Source organism: Lycorma delicatula, chromosome 1 (assembly GCF_047948215.1).
Source record: "Lycorma delicatula isolate Av1 chromosome 1, ASM4794821v1, whole genome shotgun sequence".
In the NCBI taxonomy this organism is placed as follows: Eukaryota; Metazoa; Arthropoda; class Insecta; order Hemiptera; family Fulgoridae; genus Lycorma; species Lycorma delicatula.
Window position 1 is genome coordinate 129,318,644 of NC_134455.1, and position 16,200 is coordinate 129,334,843.

Sequence of the window (16,200 nt, forward strand, 5' to 3'; positions counted from 1 at the left end):
ATTCTGATTAGTTTGTAATTTTTAAAATCCTACCTAGTTGTAGCAACTAACACTTAGAAAAGCATAGGATTAAATTCACAATATATATAAAATACTGATGAAAAAGAGAGTAGAACTGAACTAACAACCTAATTTACATGGAAAAAAGAAAGATTCTTGATTCATTTTAATCTCTAATACTTTATAAACTGACAGATAAGTTTATTATTGAACATCATTTGAACTTTGCAGTTGCATACTTCTTGCAAATTTGACATTTGCTACTTATTTCAACATAAATATGTCTTCATAACAGGTACAGGTTATACCCCCACAAATAGAGGTTACTACTGTTTAAACTGTGGTTGTAAAGAAATAGTTAAGATTTACCATTATTTCATGAAGAAGAGGAAAATATCACAGATGACAAATACATCAATGATTTCAAAACGTTTTCTGTTCCCTCTTTAACACTTTATACTCCTTATATAAAGATAGTCGGAAATTACAAAAACTTATTTCTCAAGCAATTACTTTTTAACAAAGACATAAGTATTAAAGAATAAATAAAATAATATATTAATATATAAAATAATATATTTATATAAAAATAAATATTAATTGAGATCTTACATCATACAAAACAAGGGGGCTGCACATTAACATTTGACTTCTTGTTCGAGACAGATAACTAATTTTTTATTTAATTAATTGATAATGCATACATCTTTGTAAAATATATATCATTCTTTCCTTAAGGTAGGCAAACCTGTTGTTCACGGCTACGCTAATAATGTACACACTGCATTGTTGTCTGTAAGTTCTCACGTTGTAGTATCTTTGATTATGTGTGAGTTATTACATTATAAAAAGAATAGGAAAATTGATGTTGCCACTAACTGTGAAATACGTTTACTGTGGAGTCATACGTTTTTAAACCATCAAAACGTTAATCTGGCTGAAATTCATAGGGAATTGGTTGCTGTCTATGGTGATAATGTATTGAATGAAAGAAACGGCTGAAAATGGTGTGAAAGGTTTACAAATAACAGAATTAATGTGCATGATGAATGTTCGGGGAGGCCCTCGACAATCACCGAGGACTTGTTAAAACACACTGATGATGAAATCAAAAAAGATCGTCGCTCAATGATTTCAGACCTGGCCCATCTTTTTACTGATGTTTCAAGAGCTGTTATTGGTCACACTGTTCATGACCAATTAGGCTTCAGAAAGGTTTGTGCACACTGGTGCCGCACATCTTAAAGGAATGTCACAAAAAATCCAAATGAGATCGGCTTTGGAATTTTGGTCCCCTACACTGAAAAAGGGTGATGAGTTCCTTAATTCAATTGTTACTGGCAATGAAACATGGATTTCATATTGCACATCGGAGAGAAAATGGTAGTCAAGTGAACAGCGTCATCTTCAATCACCAACCAGATCAACAAAGGTCAAGCCACAGCCATTTGGATGCAAACTGATGGCTACAGTCTTTTGGGATTGGTTTAGCATATTGCTGGTTGATTTCATGCCACGTAAAATGACTATAAATGCAGAAGCCTGCTGCAAAACTCTACATAAGTTACAGTGTGCCATTCAAAATCGGCGACATGGGTGGCTGACCGATGGCGTCATCCTGCTGCACGATAATGCATGTCCACATGTAGCGGGTCCGACATGTGATTTACTGAGAACATTTGGATGAGAAATTTACAATTACTCACCATATAGTCTGGACTTAGTTCCTTCGATTACCGTTTTTTGGGAAATTGAAAAAATTTTATAGTGGTAAGCAATTCACGGGTAACGATGAACTTAAAAGTGTTGTTAATCAGTGTGACTAAATGGACTGGCAGCAGAAGAATATGACGAGGGTATACTGAAGCTGGTATATCGCTGCGATAAGCAACTTAATTCAGGTGGCGATTATGTAGAGAAGTAGTGTAAGGTATGTAGTTTAAGAGAAATAAAAAATGTTTATATAGTTTTCAGAATAAAGTTTTTTGCAATGAAATAGTCTTTACTTCAGAGATAACATCTCGTATTTTTTCTTTCTTGTCTATTGTTCCTTTTAAGCTGACCACTGAGGTATGCTAATTCCTCAGTGGGTTTTAATGTGCAGTTACAAAATCATTACACCTGAACACTGCCAGTGATTGCATGCATACACATATGTATATGTTTGCAAATGCACTTGTACATCATACTCTTAAGTAATAAAGAGAATTTTCCTACATTAAACTTTCATATTCTTTTAGTTACAGCACATTTATGTACTTGAATACTGCACGTACCAAAACCGAGATGTTCAAAAAACTCTTCTAATATTTTGTCAAATCGTGCACCTAACTTTTCAGTGATTGATGAACTTTTATCTTTAACACGATTGTTGGATTCACTCTCTTCATCACCACTCACTATACCTAAAATCAAAAATTATATTATTACATAGTGGCCTGTCTCAACATTCTATTTACTAAAACTAATGTAATTTATTACATTTCTATAATTTATAAAGTAATTATCGGTTTTAATCAATATTTAAACCATAAATTGTCTAAAAATAAAAGCAGCATCAGTTTTTATCAAATTTAAAAATTCTAATTTATCGTCTTAAACTAATCTTTGTAGAGTCAAAATAAAGTAGTATCTAGAAACAAATGTACAATATAAACTGAAACACTATATGCAGGAAAGTGAAAGTTATTTGCAAATTATTAATTTTTTTAGTTTGCTGCTTCTTAGACAGATTTGTCTAAGCAGGATAAAAAAAGGAAATAATTTAAAAAATATAAATATATATAACAATGATAATGTCATACATCACATTAATGAATAATGCAATGTCATATAAAAAATAAAATATTTTCCTCATTTCCCAATATCAGAATTCATTTGAATTGTGTCCACTCTACTGACAAGTCGGTTATCTAATGACAAAAAATTACAGTCCATATCACAGTGGACCATCTCTTAACCATCTAAAACACAGTGGACCATCTAAAACTGGTATTAAAATGGTAAAAAAAATTACCATAGATAAATTTTTAATTCAGTATAGTGATTCAGAACACTCTCTACTCTAGAATTAATTACTGGTAATCAAGCTAAACTTAAAATAGATTAACCTTAAAAATTTATTAAAATAAAATATTTTTTAACATTGCTTTGTAATCACTGACAAAAGCTTACAACTAATAAATATGTATGTACATATATACAAGGCACTATTAAGATACATTTAATCAATATTGTTTATTTACAAGAATTTAACACAAACCATAATACAGATAGGTATTAATTTTTCATTCATGTTAATTCACTACGTAAAAATAAAAAAAATAAAAATTATATTTATATATAAATATTAAAAGAAATTTAAATTACTGTTTTGTATACTGAATGAACATCAATTCAAAAAATTATATATTTTCATAACTTATCAAATGTAAATTTTTTGGGTTATTGTGTAATAATAGATTATATATCAATTATAAATAAAAATCAAGAATTAAGGTATATTACAATGCAGAAAACTGAATCTAAATATTTACAATATTAATCATTTTAGAATGTAGGAGATGGTAAGTATTTTTATAATTTACCAACACTATATGGAAGGTATAAAAAGACACAAGTTCTTAACTATTTACATTGGTACTTAACACACATAACAATGAAAACTTTTGACTATTTGAAGCAAACAGCTATATAAGCAAAGCAACAACTAATAAAAGCTAACTATTTTATGTAGGTTTAACAATATTTAAATTAACAAAGAAATACTTGTGTTTCTGTTTACTCTTTCACATCAACTGTTTATTGATAGGTAATTCAGGTTATAATGTATAATGAATTTCTATATATAAAGTTATAATTATTTTGTACTACAATATTTTTTATGTTTTATTATAAAGAATACCATTATGAAAATTATTAAGTAAATTTTTGGTACAATAGTACTAATAAATCTGTGGTAATTATATTCTCCCTAAGGATTCAGCTGGAAACATTATTTATTCAAAAATATTTTTTATTGTCTTTTGGTTTTAAAATATTTTTTATTATTCTCTTTTTTTCTATTACTGCTTTTTTTAAGTTTTTTTGTTATGATTATTATTATTTTTTAGTTATTTTTTTAGCATTTGGCCTTTGTGATGGAGACTTCTTGTTAAACAAGATGTGAAATCTTGGGGGAAGGTGAAAGAGAATATCTCAATTTAGAATTCAATATTTATATCACTGGAGGAGGACTGTAGTTCTATTGATGAAGTAGATTTTAATCATTTTAAGTCACTTGAAAAAATTTAGGCCTGCAGGAAAATTCACGACTTAGGAGAAGGGTACAGAGTAATACTTTTTTGAGCTCAAGGAACTTTTCTTTCTTTTTCCTGTTTAGCCTCCGGTAACTACCGTTTAGATAATTCTTCAGAGGATGAATGAGGATGATATGAGTGTAAATGAAGTGTAGTCTTGTACATTCTCAGTTCGACCATTCCTGAGATGTGTGGTTAATTAAAACCCAACCACCAAAGAACACCGGTATCCACGATCTAGTATTCAAATCCGTGTAAAAATAGTTGGCTTTTATGCTGGAACTCTCGACTTCCAAATGCTGGAACTCTCGACTTCCAAATCAGCTGATTTGAGAAGACGCGTTCACCACTAGACCAACCCGGTGGGTTGAGCTCAAGGAACTAAATAGATATAACTAACATAGCTTCCCTGCTAAATTTAATGATTTATAATATAGTGCTTTTCTGTTAATAAGGGGCATTCAATAAGTGGAGACAACTAGTTCTAAATCAAAAATTGTTTCAACACTTAGGTTATATGTTTTGGAAACCAAAAACTGATATTATTTAAAAATAAATTTATCATCTAGTAACTCAAAAGAAAAATTAAGTCCTCTAAACAAAAAAAGTAACTTTAAGAACAGCATTCAACCATAGAATTTTTGATTTTAAATGGTGTAAAACTATCACAACTTATTCCCATTAATCAAGCAAAATTTGAAATAATATAGATTAAGGAAACATGCAAAACTCCATATGGTTTAAAACAAATGTCACTTTTCACAAGGTTTATCTGCAAATTGAACAATATTAATTAAAACTATTGAAAAGCTGGTATATCTTACAAAACATTTTGTGTGGTCTAGATCTTACTCCATCAAACCTTGTGTCTGACTACTTCAAAATTCATTAAACACAAGCAATTTATAAATAATGCAGAAGAAAAAATAAAAAAAAAAGATTGGAATTAAGAATAAAAATCTATTTATTTTGGAAACAAAAAAAAAAGCTAATAGGTTGCTGAGTATCACCATTTTAGGAATCTATGTTAAAAAACAGGGCAGGTGTTACATTAATTAAATGAACACTTTTAAAAATACATATTTATATCTTTAATTATGAGTGACCATCTCATAAAATACAGATCAGGCATCAAAAAATTAAAAAAAAAAAAATTAATTTGTCTGGGCATGAAGAATGTGATCTACATGCTAAAAGCAAATAGTGGTAAAAGATTATAAGTGATGATAAACTTGATTCTATCTTAACGCAATAATAAAGTTATGTTAATTATTAATAAACACAACCTTCATTCAGTTAAAATTTTGAATATACATTTTCAAATTTTAATGAAAAGCTTCTCAAGCACTACAACAAATTAAATACAGCTATGAGTAAATATTCACAATACGGGTGAAATACAACTTTTAATAAATACAACTCCTACTAACATAATTAAATATAAAGATATTTACAAAGATTTATATAAATTACAATAATTCTAAGTGCTATAAACAAGATTAAAATAAATTAAACAAAACTCATCAGAAAAGTTTTGCAGTCAATGAGAATAGCATTTAGAATATTTTTGTGAAAAATGCTTGTCATATGAAGCACTAAAAGAAAATTGTGTGCATTATAATAATTAAAAAAAAGCACATTAATCACTAAAATTAATGATAAATCAAAATTACTGAACATAAATTATGCAGTATTTTAAAATAATTTACTACAATAATTTAATAAATAAAAGATAAATCTATTTGAAAAAGTCAAAAAAAGATACTATTTATTAATACAGTAGAAAAATACTATTCTACCTTATATAATGAAAATAATAAGATTTCAGTATTAATTTTACTATTTACAAACACCTACGAATTAGTTCCTAGATTCCTAAATTATACAAGTCTTTACCTGAAATCTTACAACTAAGTTATCACTGCACCTGACCCTAATATATGCGCAATTTTTGAAGCTATACTTCTTTTTGCACATAAGGAGAAACTGATCAGAGTGTATTTTCAGCAAGTTACAGAAGTTGCACACGCCAATGTAACACACCATGAAGTTAGTTTTTGCACAGGCCCAAGTAGATCAATTTGCACAAACATGCGTGTAGTGTCTAATTCAGTCAGTTGTTCAATGCAATTAAGTGATTACCACATGTTGTAAACATAACGATATTGAGTTATAATAAATATATATTTATATATACAAATTTCTGAAGACGGATATTTTAAATTGTGATTGTTGTTCATATTCATAAAACTTTATTTATATTGCAGCGTATATTTTTTTTTGTGAAAATTGTGTATCAAGATTTCAGGTTATATTTTTGTAAGTATTATTTTTTATGAGTAAAATTATATTTTTTAATGACAGAAAATAGCACACATCAGATAAATTCTTGATTTTGCATAAATAATTTTAAATTGACCAAAACCAAAGTTTTTGGTAAAATACATTATTATAAAATAAAACTATTTGTATCATATTTTTCATATCATAAGCCGCTGATAACCCTCGTGTCTATTCAATCATCATCCAAAGAATTAATGGAACTAAACTTATCAAAATATATTCGATGAACTTTGCTTTATATGACAACAAATACTTAAATACTTTTTAAACTGTATAAAAATCTGTATAAAATAAATATTATTTAATTTAATTTAAGACTTATTTATTCAAACTTTTATTCAAGGTATTTAATGTCATCTAACGATCGTTTGAATTTGTTTGAATGCATAAAAAAAATATTTTTTTATTCATGCTAAAGTATAACTTCTTACATGTGTACATAAGTACACACAAGCTTTTTTTTTAGAGTCTGTTGCATGATCTGAGCTATAAAAAATATGATCCAAACTTCTACATTTTAAAATTTAGATTGATTTTTGTGTCACTCAGACAGTGTACAAATTTCTCAAAGTGTTGTTTTACATTACAGACTCATGATATTTCTTATGAAATGTTTTGCACAATCTGACAGTTTTTTCAGAATCTTGGAGTAAGCATTATCATTAATGATGTTTATCAAGGCAAAAAGTTTATGAGAGGTAGTCCCTTTGTGTCCCAAAAATTGAATGCAAAAATTTTAATTGTTGATGTTCCAACTTAGGTTGGTATATAGCATTGCATTAACTATTATTAGTTCTCTAGTGTATGGTAATAAGAACCATGACTCATCTCCTGTAACCACGCAATCCAAGTCATTGTATTGATCCCATAACATGCCAAAATTGTTTATCATACAATTATTTGAGTGTTCTTGTGATCAGTTAAATGAAAAACTTTCCACTTCTTTCTTTAACATGAAAATCTTGTTTTCTCATTTTAAAATTCATGATAGAATTTTCCATATTTTAGACACTGATAACTACTTTATTATAGATAAGGTTGTGATGAAGAAAATTCACCAGAAGTTTCTCTTTTCACACACAATCAGAGATAACTTAATTTCCCCTTACACTTGGTTAAATTTGGATTTGACACAAGCACAATATTTCTGGAACATAACATTTGTAAACTCCATATATCATGTAAACTCTTACCTTAAAACAGTGTTGGACAGTGGAAAAATAATTTTCTTTGCAAGACTAATAATCTTCTATCTTTTCTTTTGAAATAGCCCCTAGTAATCAACAGCAGAATTATACTTATGACGGATTATGAGTATTCACAGATTTACATTCCAACAATCAGCTGTTATCATTACAATAGCTAATTGTTTTATTTGTAATGGATGATTCTTGTGGGTTTTTTATAATAAAAAAAAAAAAAAAATTGTAAACAAAAAATATATCTCAACGTAATAGGTTTAGACAAGCTAACATGAAACACAAGAAGTTCATTAATATGGTATCGCAAATGTTATTATTGCAATAACAATAACAAATATCCATACTCTGCTTATAACAGGAGGTGAAGAAGTGAAGTGGATTTTTGTTGGCTTCTTCACCAAGGTACTTCCAAATGTACTTCTGCATATCAACATGCCATGGCTCCAAAATGCAGGATATTCAGACTTCAAGTGAAACTTCATTCTTTTCATCTCAGAAAATGACAGTATAAAGAGAAAACATATAACCCTTTGCTCTTTCAGAAAGCAACTCAAACGAATGCCATTACTATCTAAGATGCTGTTTTATATGTATCACTGCCTTAAGAAAGACAAGATACCAATAGGTAATGTAAAGGAACAAATTAATGTATCCTTTTATGGAAGAGACATTGCACTATATACACTTTCACCATTGAGAAAGACCTTGCAATCACTTATGCTTTAATTAAGGTACTGAGATGAAATTATGACTTATGAAAAAAACTCAAACTAGGAATCTAACTGCATGTTTGGTACATAGGTCAATTGGTTTAGCAAGGTAATTCAATTTAAAGTTTAAATATGTTTCAGCTCAGGGCATATAATATAATAGTGCATAAGTTTAAATTTCATAATGATTAAAATTTCTGCCCATTTAATATAGACATATGACTAAAAAACTCAGAAATAATGAACATAAGGTCATATATATATGTAATATTAAAAAAAACCTATTAATAAAGAAAAAGTTTCAGAAATTTTTTTATTTTTAGTGTTTTACTGAATTTAATAGAAGTATTACAATTGAAATTTTCTTCTTACTAATTCAGTATCAGTCAATTAAGATACTACATCAGTTAAAAAAAAATTATGTATAACACTGCTTATTAAAGGAAAATAAGTTACGGAATTCTACATTTTAAAATACAGTAATAACAAAACACTTAATTTAGTATGTTATATTAAACACTTCTATTTTCAAACATTACCACTGTAACAAATAAGGTAGACTCATTATCTTACCATGGTAAATACAAGAGGTTTTAATTTATTGACACAAATATACACATATTGATGAAATTTATTTTAAATTTTATTTTTATTCTAATTAATTTTTAATTCTCAAGATGGAGTAACACTCCAAAAGTGCTACAGTTATGTAACAGTTTTGTTCTGACTGTATCTGATGATATATTATTGTTTAAATATTCAACATGTAGTAATTAGAAAAAATTAGTAAATTAGTTAATAATAATTAGTAGGTAAAACAAATTATATTTTAATAATGTAAAGCTATAAAATTGGTCTGAAATGAGAACAAACATTCTTATCTATAGAAAATATTAGTAATAACAAAAAACGTTTTAGTATATTTAAAAAATGAATCTATAAATTATTGGAAAAAATATTACAATTAATATTTGTAAGAAATTATAAAGAATCACCTATAACGTTATAGCAAAAGAAAACCAAACAGATAAACTAGATCATTTATATGAACTAAAATACAATATATATATATTGTATATATATATATATATATACAATATATATATATTGTATATATATATATATATATATATATATATATATATATATTGTATATATATATATATATATATTATGTCATACATATAAAGTTATTAATTAACTATGGAGAAGCTTTACAATGTATAAGACCATAACAATGAAAATCAGATTAACATGTTCAGTGATGACATCCCAAACACACCTTCAATATGGCCATTCATTTGTCTGACATCATCAATGTAAAATCCCTTGTATATGCTATCTATTGTGATGGGGTAGAAAGCAAACATGATTCAGAGCAAAGCGTCATTCATTATTATACATTGAAAATATCTTACAATAAACACAAAAGTTAGTTTGATATTTTGTTTACTACTGTTTCCACTTTTCATATGATTTTTAATAAAAGATATCAGATTCTTTTTATCATTAATTGTTAGTAAAATTTTATTATTATAGTATTATTTTTATAGTTTTTTAATTTTATTATTATATTATATTTATTATTTATTATTACAGCTTTACAATTACTACAGTATTACTATAAGTGAATTCGATAAAAAAAAAATATTAATCCACTTAAGCACGTATTTTGAGTAACTACCCACTATAATATAACATTAACTTAACATAAATATTCTTTATTTGTTAAAAAAGAATAATTTATATGAATTCAAGACTTAAGAAACTTAAATGTAGAAAGAATGAATATTCAATGAAGTCATATTATTATTTCTGTACTCTGGGGTGGTAACATCACAATAATATTTTTAATTCATTGTTTATTTTGGATAAAAATTATTATTTAGCTGAAAATAGACCTTATATTACTGTAAAAAAATATTTAAATTAAATACAAAAAATAAAAATAAAAATAGCCCCTGATGAAGTTTTATCAATTACTTTTTGACAGTGAACATGTTAAGAAGATTTTTAAAAAGTTTCACATGATCATTAACACGTAAAACTTTAAATATTTTCTTGACATTGATAACTTTTCTTACAAAACTTATAAATTAGCTTTTTGATTGATTAGAATAGATTTTTATTTAAATTTTTGAAATTATTTTTTTGTTGAGAATTAAACTAATTTCCGAGTATTCATATTTAAAGAGCCAATCAGCTGAACAATACCATTAAACTGTGCTTTATAAGGTAGTTAATTACTTTATAGTTAATAGTTAATTACTTTATTTTTATCTTTGTCATGCAAATTTTATTTATGTATGGTTCTAATTATTACTTACACCATGTCATTTCATTACTCAGGAAACTACTGAAACATTTCCTTTAATTATAAAGCAATCTTAAATATTACACTGAATCTTAATCTATTAATACTCTCTTATATAATAATCATTATGTCGAAGGTACTACAGCATTTACTTATTTAATGAGTGACAAAATAATAACAATTGGAAATTGTATATATAAAATAACATACAGTAAAACTGAAAAATTTTTAAATTATAATGGATAGAAAAAATTAGTTTCTATTTCAGATTTTTTTCACTTTTCAGTAAAAAAATATAAATTTAAATAGAAAATAAACAGTTTTTTATTGAAAAAAACACAATTAACTATTAATAAAAGCCAAAAGAAACAACTATATTAAGATAGCTTAAGATGGTTACAACTAAGCCTGAAAAAAAATATAAGTAGCAAAATAATATCTTGTTTCTTTTGAGATAATGAAATATACTTTAATGATAAACAATAATGCAAATGGATAGTTTTAATGTACTTAATATTAGATGTAAAAAAAAATATTACAGCAAAATTAAATTAGCCAAAACCCAAAATAATTAGTCATATAATAAGCAAAACCAAACATAAAAATGTTGAGACTTTTAAATTAAGAGGTAATGAAAGAAATAAGAAGCAAAGCATAAACCACAACCAGCTGCAGTAAAATCCAAAATAGCTCTACAAAAGCACGGAATCAATTTGAAGATGGACACATACTAGATCTTTTAGATTGCAATGGGCTTGTCTCATCATCTCCATGCGCTAAACGTGACTGATTCACTCCTGCCAAACGATGACCCACAGAGTGTCTATTCGGACACTCATCTAAGCTTCTGCTGGTCACTGGAATAGAGCCATACCCGTTATTCTTCATTTCACAAGCTAAACAACTAAAACTTCTTTATCAACAGACTAGGGTAAATATGGAAAACTTTCAAAAAGATTATAAACTGAATAATTTTTTATGTGGTGTATAACTTATAACTTATGTCACATAAAAATTAGTTTCAAAACAAACAAAATCTACTTACTCTCTCAAATACTGAAGAATATTAAATTATAGAAGAGATTACTTTTAGTTTTTAGAATAATGTTACATAGATTACAGCTCACATGATGAATAAAGGGAATCTTCTTAATTAAATAGTGTACTTTATTTTCTAAATATTATTTAACTTGTCAGGTCAATACAAAATTTTTAATATTTGAGAAAAACAATTAAATAACTTAGAATAAGGACCACACTTTAAGAAAGCCAAAGAAATAACTTAAGGTCAATTATAAAAATAGCATATCAATTCCAATTTAACAAAAATATAATCTAAATGTAAAAACTGTTAAAATCTCTCTACATCAGATTTATAAAATCTATACATTATTGCTTTGGCTTAATTAATATTAATGATATATTTCATGATTATGAAAACACAGATCCCATATTCTGTTAAGGTAATAGGTTAGATTCCATAATTGTTAAATACAAGGCAATATTGCAGATGCAAGGATTTTAGTTAGTATCTGCCTGTTTATTCATCTAAATTACAGAATTTTTCTGCAAACACTGAACTGAACTTTAACTTTTTTCAACAAATCTTAGTTTAGGGATGAATATGATATAAAATAAAATAGTAACAGTATCAATAAAAAAGCAACTTTTAATTGCCTGTTATCAAGAGCTTTTCTTTTGATGACCACATGAAAAAATTAAAACCAAAATACCAAAAAAGAAGGCAAAATAAGGTAAACAATACAGACAGAGAAATTAGAATTTTAAACCAAAATGATAACATCTCATATTAGAAGTTCACAGAAGGGATTGCAAATAAGTGACGCAGATAGTTCCTTGAAGAACATAACTAATTAATGGTGAAAAACAAACTGATCTGAAAATAACAAAAAATCTGGCTTCTTAGTAATTAATTTTACAGGGAAAGGAGCTATGTCTCAGGCTTGTTAATATGTTACATTTTAAAATTAATTTCTTCAACAAGCATATGTAATAATTGGCAGTTTAAAATTTCAAAAAAAAATAACAGTGTTTTCGTTTTAAAATGGTAGCAGTTAAGTATTCAGTAGCACACAAATTATTTTATCTTAAACCTTTCTTCTTGGAATTGTTTGCTTTCAGAAATACTATTTACATTAATATTTGTTTTTTTAAATTTCTTTATAAAAATCAGAGTAACCTCAGTATTATTATTTTATTTTGATATCAAATTGTTAAATTTATAATTGTTTCAAACTTTAACATTTCATTTTCAGAAAATACATTCCTGACTTAAATTAGCAAATTGTATCTAACATATCACAATGAATTATGGGAGTGCAACTAAATAATTATATTTTTTTCACTGTGTTGTAATAAAAGAAGAATATATTTTAAAACAAAAAAATAAAAAAAACAAGATTCTGTTTATTTTTTAGAAATTTATTTAATGTGAATAAAGGGTTTGAGTTAAAGTTATTGAAAAATTTAGCATGATTCAGTACTTATATTTCAAATATATATTTTTCTTGGAACAAAAATACTGAAACTTTTAAAGAAAAATTATTAACAGAGTTAAGTAATTTAAAATAATTATAAAGACAATAAAATCAACAAACTAGTAAATAAACGTGTACTACACAGTATTTCAGAACATGTGTTTTAGTAATTAAACTCTGAAATCTATTGAGTAGTGATCAATTACACTTACATAATTATACCACTATAGTAGGGCTTAAATTTTATTTCAACAAAGTTATTTTGTTGTGTTTTTTTCTAAATACCAAATACATTTTCAGTTATATCTCAAAAATAATATTTATTTTTTCTAAAATTTTAAATAGTCTATAATCTTTACAAAATATATTAAAAGTAGGATTAAAGCAGCCTAGCCACCAACTTCTCCAAGAAGCCAGATTTGGTAAGTGAATTCTTTTCATTTTAATAAATGTCACTTTATTTTACCTCAGAAAAATCACTGTGTAAGACTTGTTAAAAAAAAAAAAAAATAAATAGATACAAATCTTTCCAAAACAGTATAAAGGATTATAGGAATCTACACAGATTGTGTGTTAGGTACCATAACAGTTAATGTTATAGATGACCTGATAGGGGACAAAAGTTGCTATTGAAAAAAAATCACATAGCCATTTTCAAGAATAATGTCTTATGTCAAGCTTAATAAGGAGAGTAAGGAATGCTGGGATGATTTCCTGTTCTCTTCCGTACTGAGTTTATAAATGCTTTTCCCTACTCATAACAATAACTGGCTGTTCAGTGAATACTGTTACTCACATAGAAAACAACTCTGACTAGTGTCTTTTGTATTTTCCTGAATATAGCATTACTGCTATTGCTTTTGGCATTATATCTCCGGATTGACCAAACTGATTTTCTTCAAATTTGGCTCAAATATTTCTATATATAATCATATAAATGATCCTATTATTTTTTTTAAATTCTAATTATTAGGAAATCTCAAAAAACTAAAATGAAGAGTTAATCCAAGCTGAATTGTAATTTTCCACTCCAAAAAAAGAAAAATGCTGTTAACACAAACTTTACTTGAAACCAGATAATGGTTAACTTCCAAAGGATGCAACATTGCACACACAACAATTACCCAATACCATAATTATGTTACTGTTAATGAACATTTTTTTTTTTAATTAATAAAATTTATTGCTGAACTAAGCTTTACTTGGCTATTATCAAAATACAATTAATCATTCTGTTAAAATAATTGACAACACAAATATTTATTTATATAAATATATATATACTGGGTTGCTGAAAAGTAACTTACACCTTCCTCTAACTTTTTTTATAATCAAAACTGGATGCAGAGTATGGCATTGTTCCTTGTACTGAGGGGCTACACTCTTCAATGAACATAAATTTCACTCTTTTTGATTTATGGGCGGCAGGAGGGGCAACTCAAAAATTTCAAATTTGATATATCATTTTAAAGAGGTCAATGAGAAGATGAAAAATGATACAATTAAAACTAAATTCTGATCATTCTATCCAAACTGGTAGCCAACAAATGTGTTTGTTTCAGATAGTAAACAGAACTACAGTTGTATGCTGCTGCTTTAATTTTTTTTGTTATCTGAGGTATCCTGATTCTCTCTTTGGAAATTTTCTCTACTAAGAGAGGCTATTTCAATAAGCCCCAATTTAGAGTAGTTGGTCTTAGCCAAGTAGGAGTCTTAGCCAGGAGGGGTAGCTCAAAACCTTTCAATGGGATATATGGTCATGTGATCCTTGGTTTTAAAGGTCTTTGCAAGGCAAGAAAAAGGTATCAAGAAAATTAAATTATGACAGTTTAAACCAAAATGGCGACCATAAATGTCATCACATTAATTAAAAATGAATTACTAAACTTTTTCTAATACTTTCTAATTAAACTTACAGTTTTAAGAATTTAATTTAATTTAAGTAAATAAAAGTTTGCATCCTTTTCATGTGTAATTAATCTTTCTTTTACTCAAAAAAAGTCCTATAGTCTCATAGATTAAAAATACCACCAACACATTGTTGGCCGCCATTTTGGATTGGACGATCAGAATTTAATTTTAATTGTAACATTTTTCTTGGCTCTTAAACTCTTTAAAATGATACATCAAATTACCATTGGTTCCATATGAAATTTTTGAGTTGCCCCCCTTCTGCTCAAATACAAAAAAAAGTGAAATATATGTTCATTAAAGTAACCTCTCAGTACAAGGAAGAACCGCATTCAGTTATCTGAATTAAAAAAAAAGGAGGAGGTAAGTTACTTTTCAGCCACCAGTGTGTGTATGTTTCATATATATATATATATATATATATATATATATATATTTCTTTTTAAATTGTAAAAATATGATAAACATTTATGGCCATGTACAAATGACTGGAAAGTCATAAAACTGCACTTCTATAATCTTTAGGAATTATATATTAAAAAAAATTATTTCAAGAGAAGAATATAAGAAAAGCTACTTCTCAAGTATTTCTAGTTTCTAATTTTAATCACCTAAACTTAATGTTTTATCTCAATAAATTCATAAGGGGTACTCCTGGGAGAAGTGTAAATTAAAAACTTTGGTTAGCTGCCAAAAGAATTGTCAGTATTCTGAACAAGAACTCTTTAATTCTTTGCTATAATTACACAAACTGTACTTCAAACAGCTACATCAACATCTAAAAATAAATTATAACTACTGCTCCAAGGATCAATTTTGAATAGACTAATATAAAAAATATAAATAACCGGAATGACTTTTCAGGAATTAATCAAGATCTTAATAACCAACCAGTATGCTTTTAAATCATTTCTACTTAAAATC

At 26.8% G+C, this 16,200-nt stretch overlaps 1 protein-coding gene across 3 annotated transcripts in view; it reads right to left on the minus strand.

Annotated features, from left to right (window-relative positions):
• Npc1a (Niemann-Pick type C-1a) overlaps positions 1 to 16,200 on the minus strand; it is a 499,866-nt gene that overhangs the window by 118,883 nt on the left and 364,783 nt on the right. For 2 of the 3 annotated variants that reach the window (XM_075361091.1, XM_075361084.1), the window contains exons 7-8: positions 11,599 to 11,724; positions 2,277 to 2,405 (exon numbers count right to left, since the gene is read on the minus strand). In XM_075361091.1, the coding sequence (XP_075217206.1) occupies positions 2,277 to 2,405; positions 11,599 to 11,724 (255 nt within the window). The remainder of the gene's footprint in view (positions 1 to 2,276; positions 2,406 to 11,598; positions 11,725 to 16,200) is intronic. The other variant, XM_075361101.1, reaches the window with a different exon arrangement.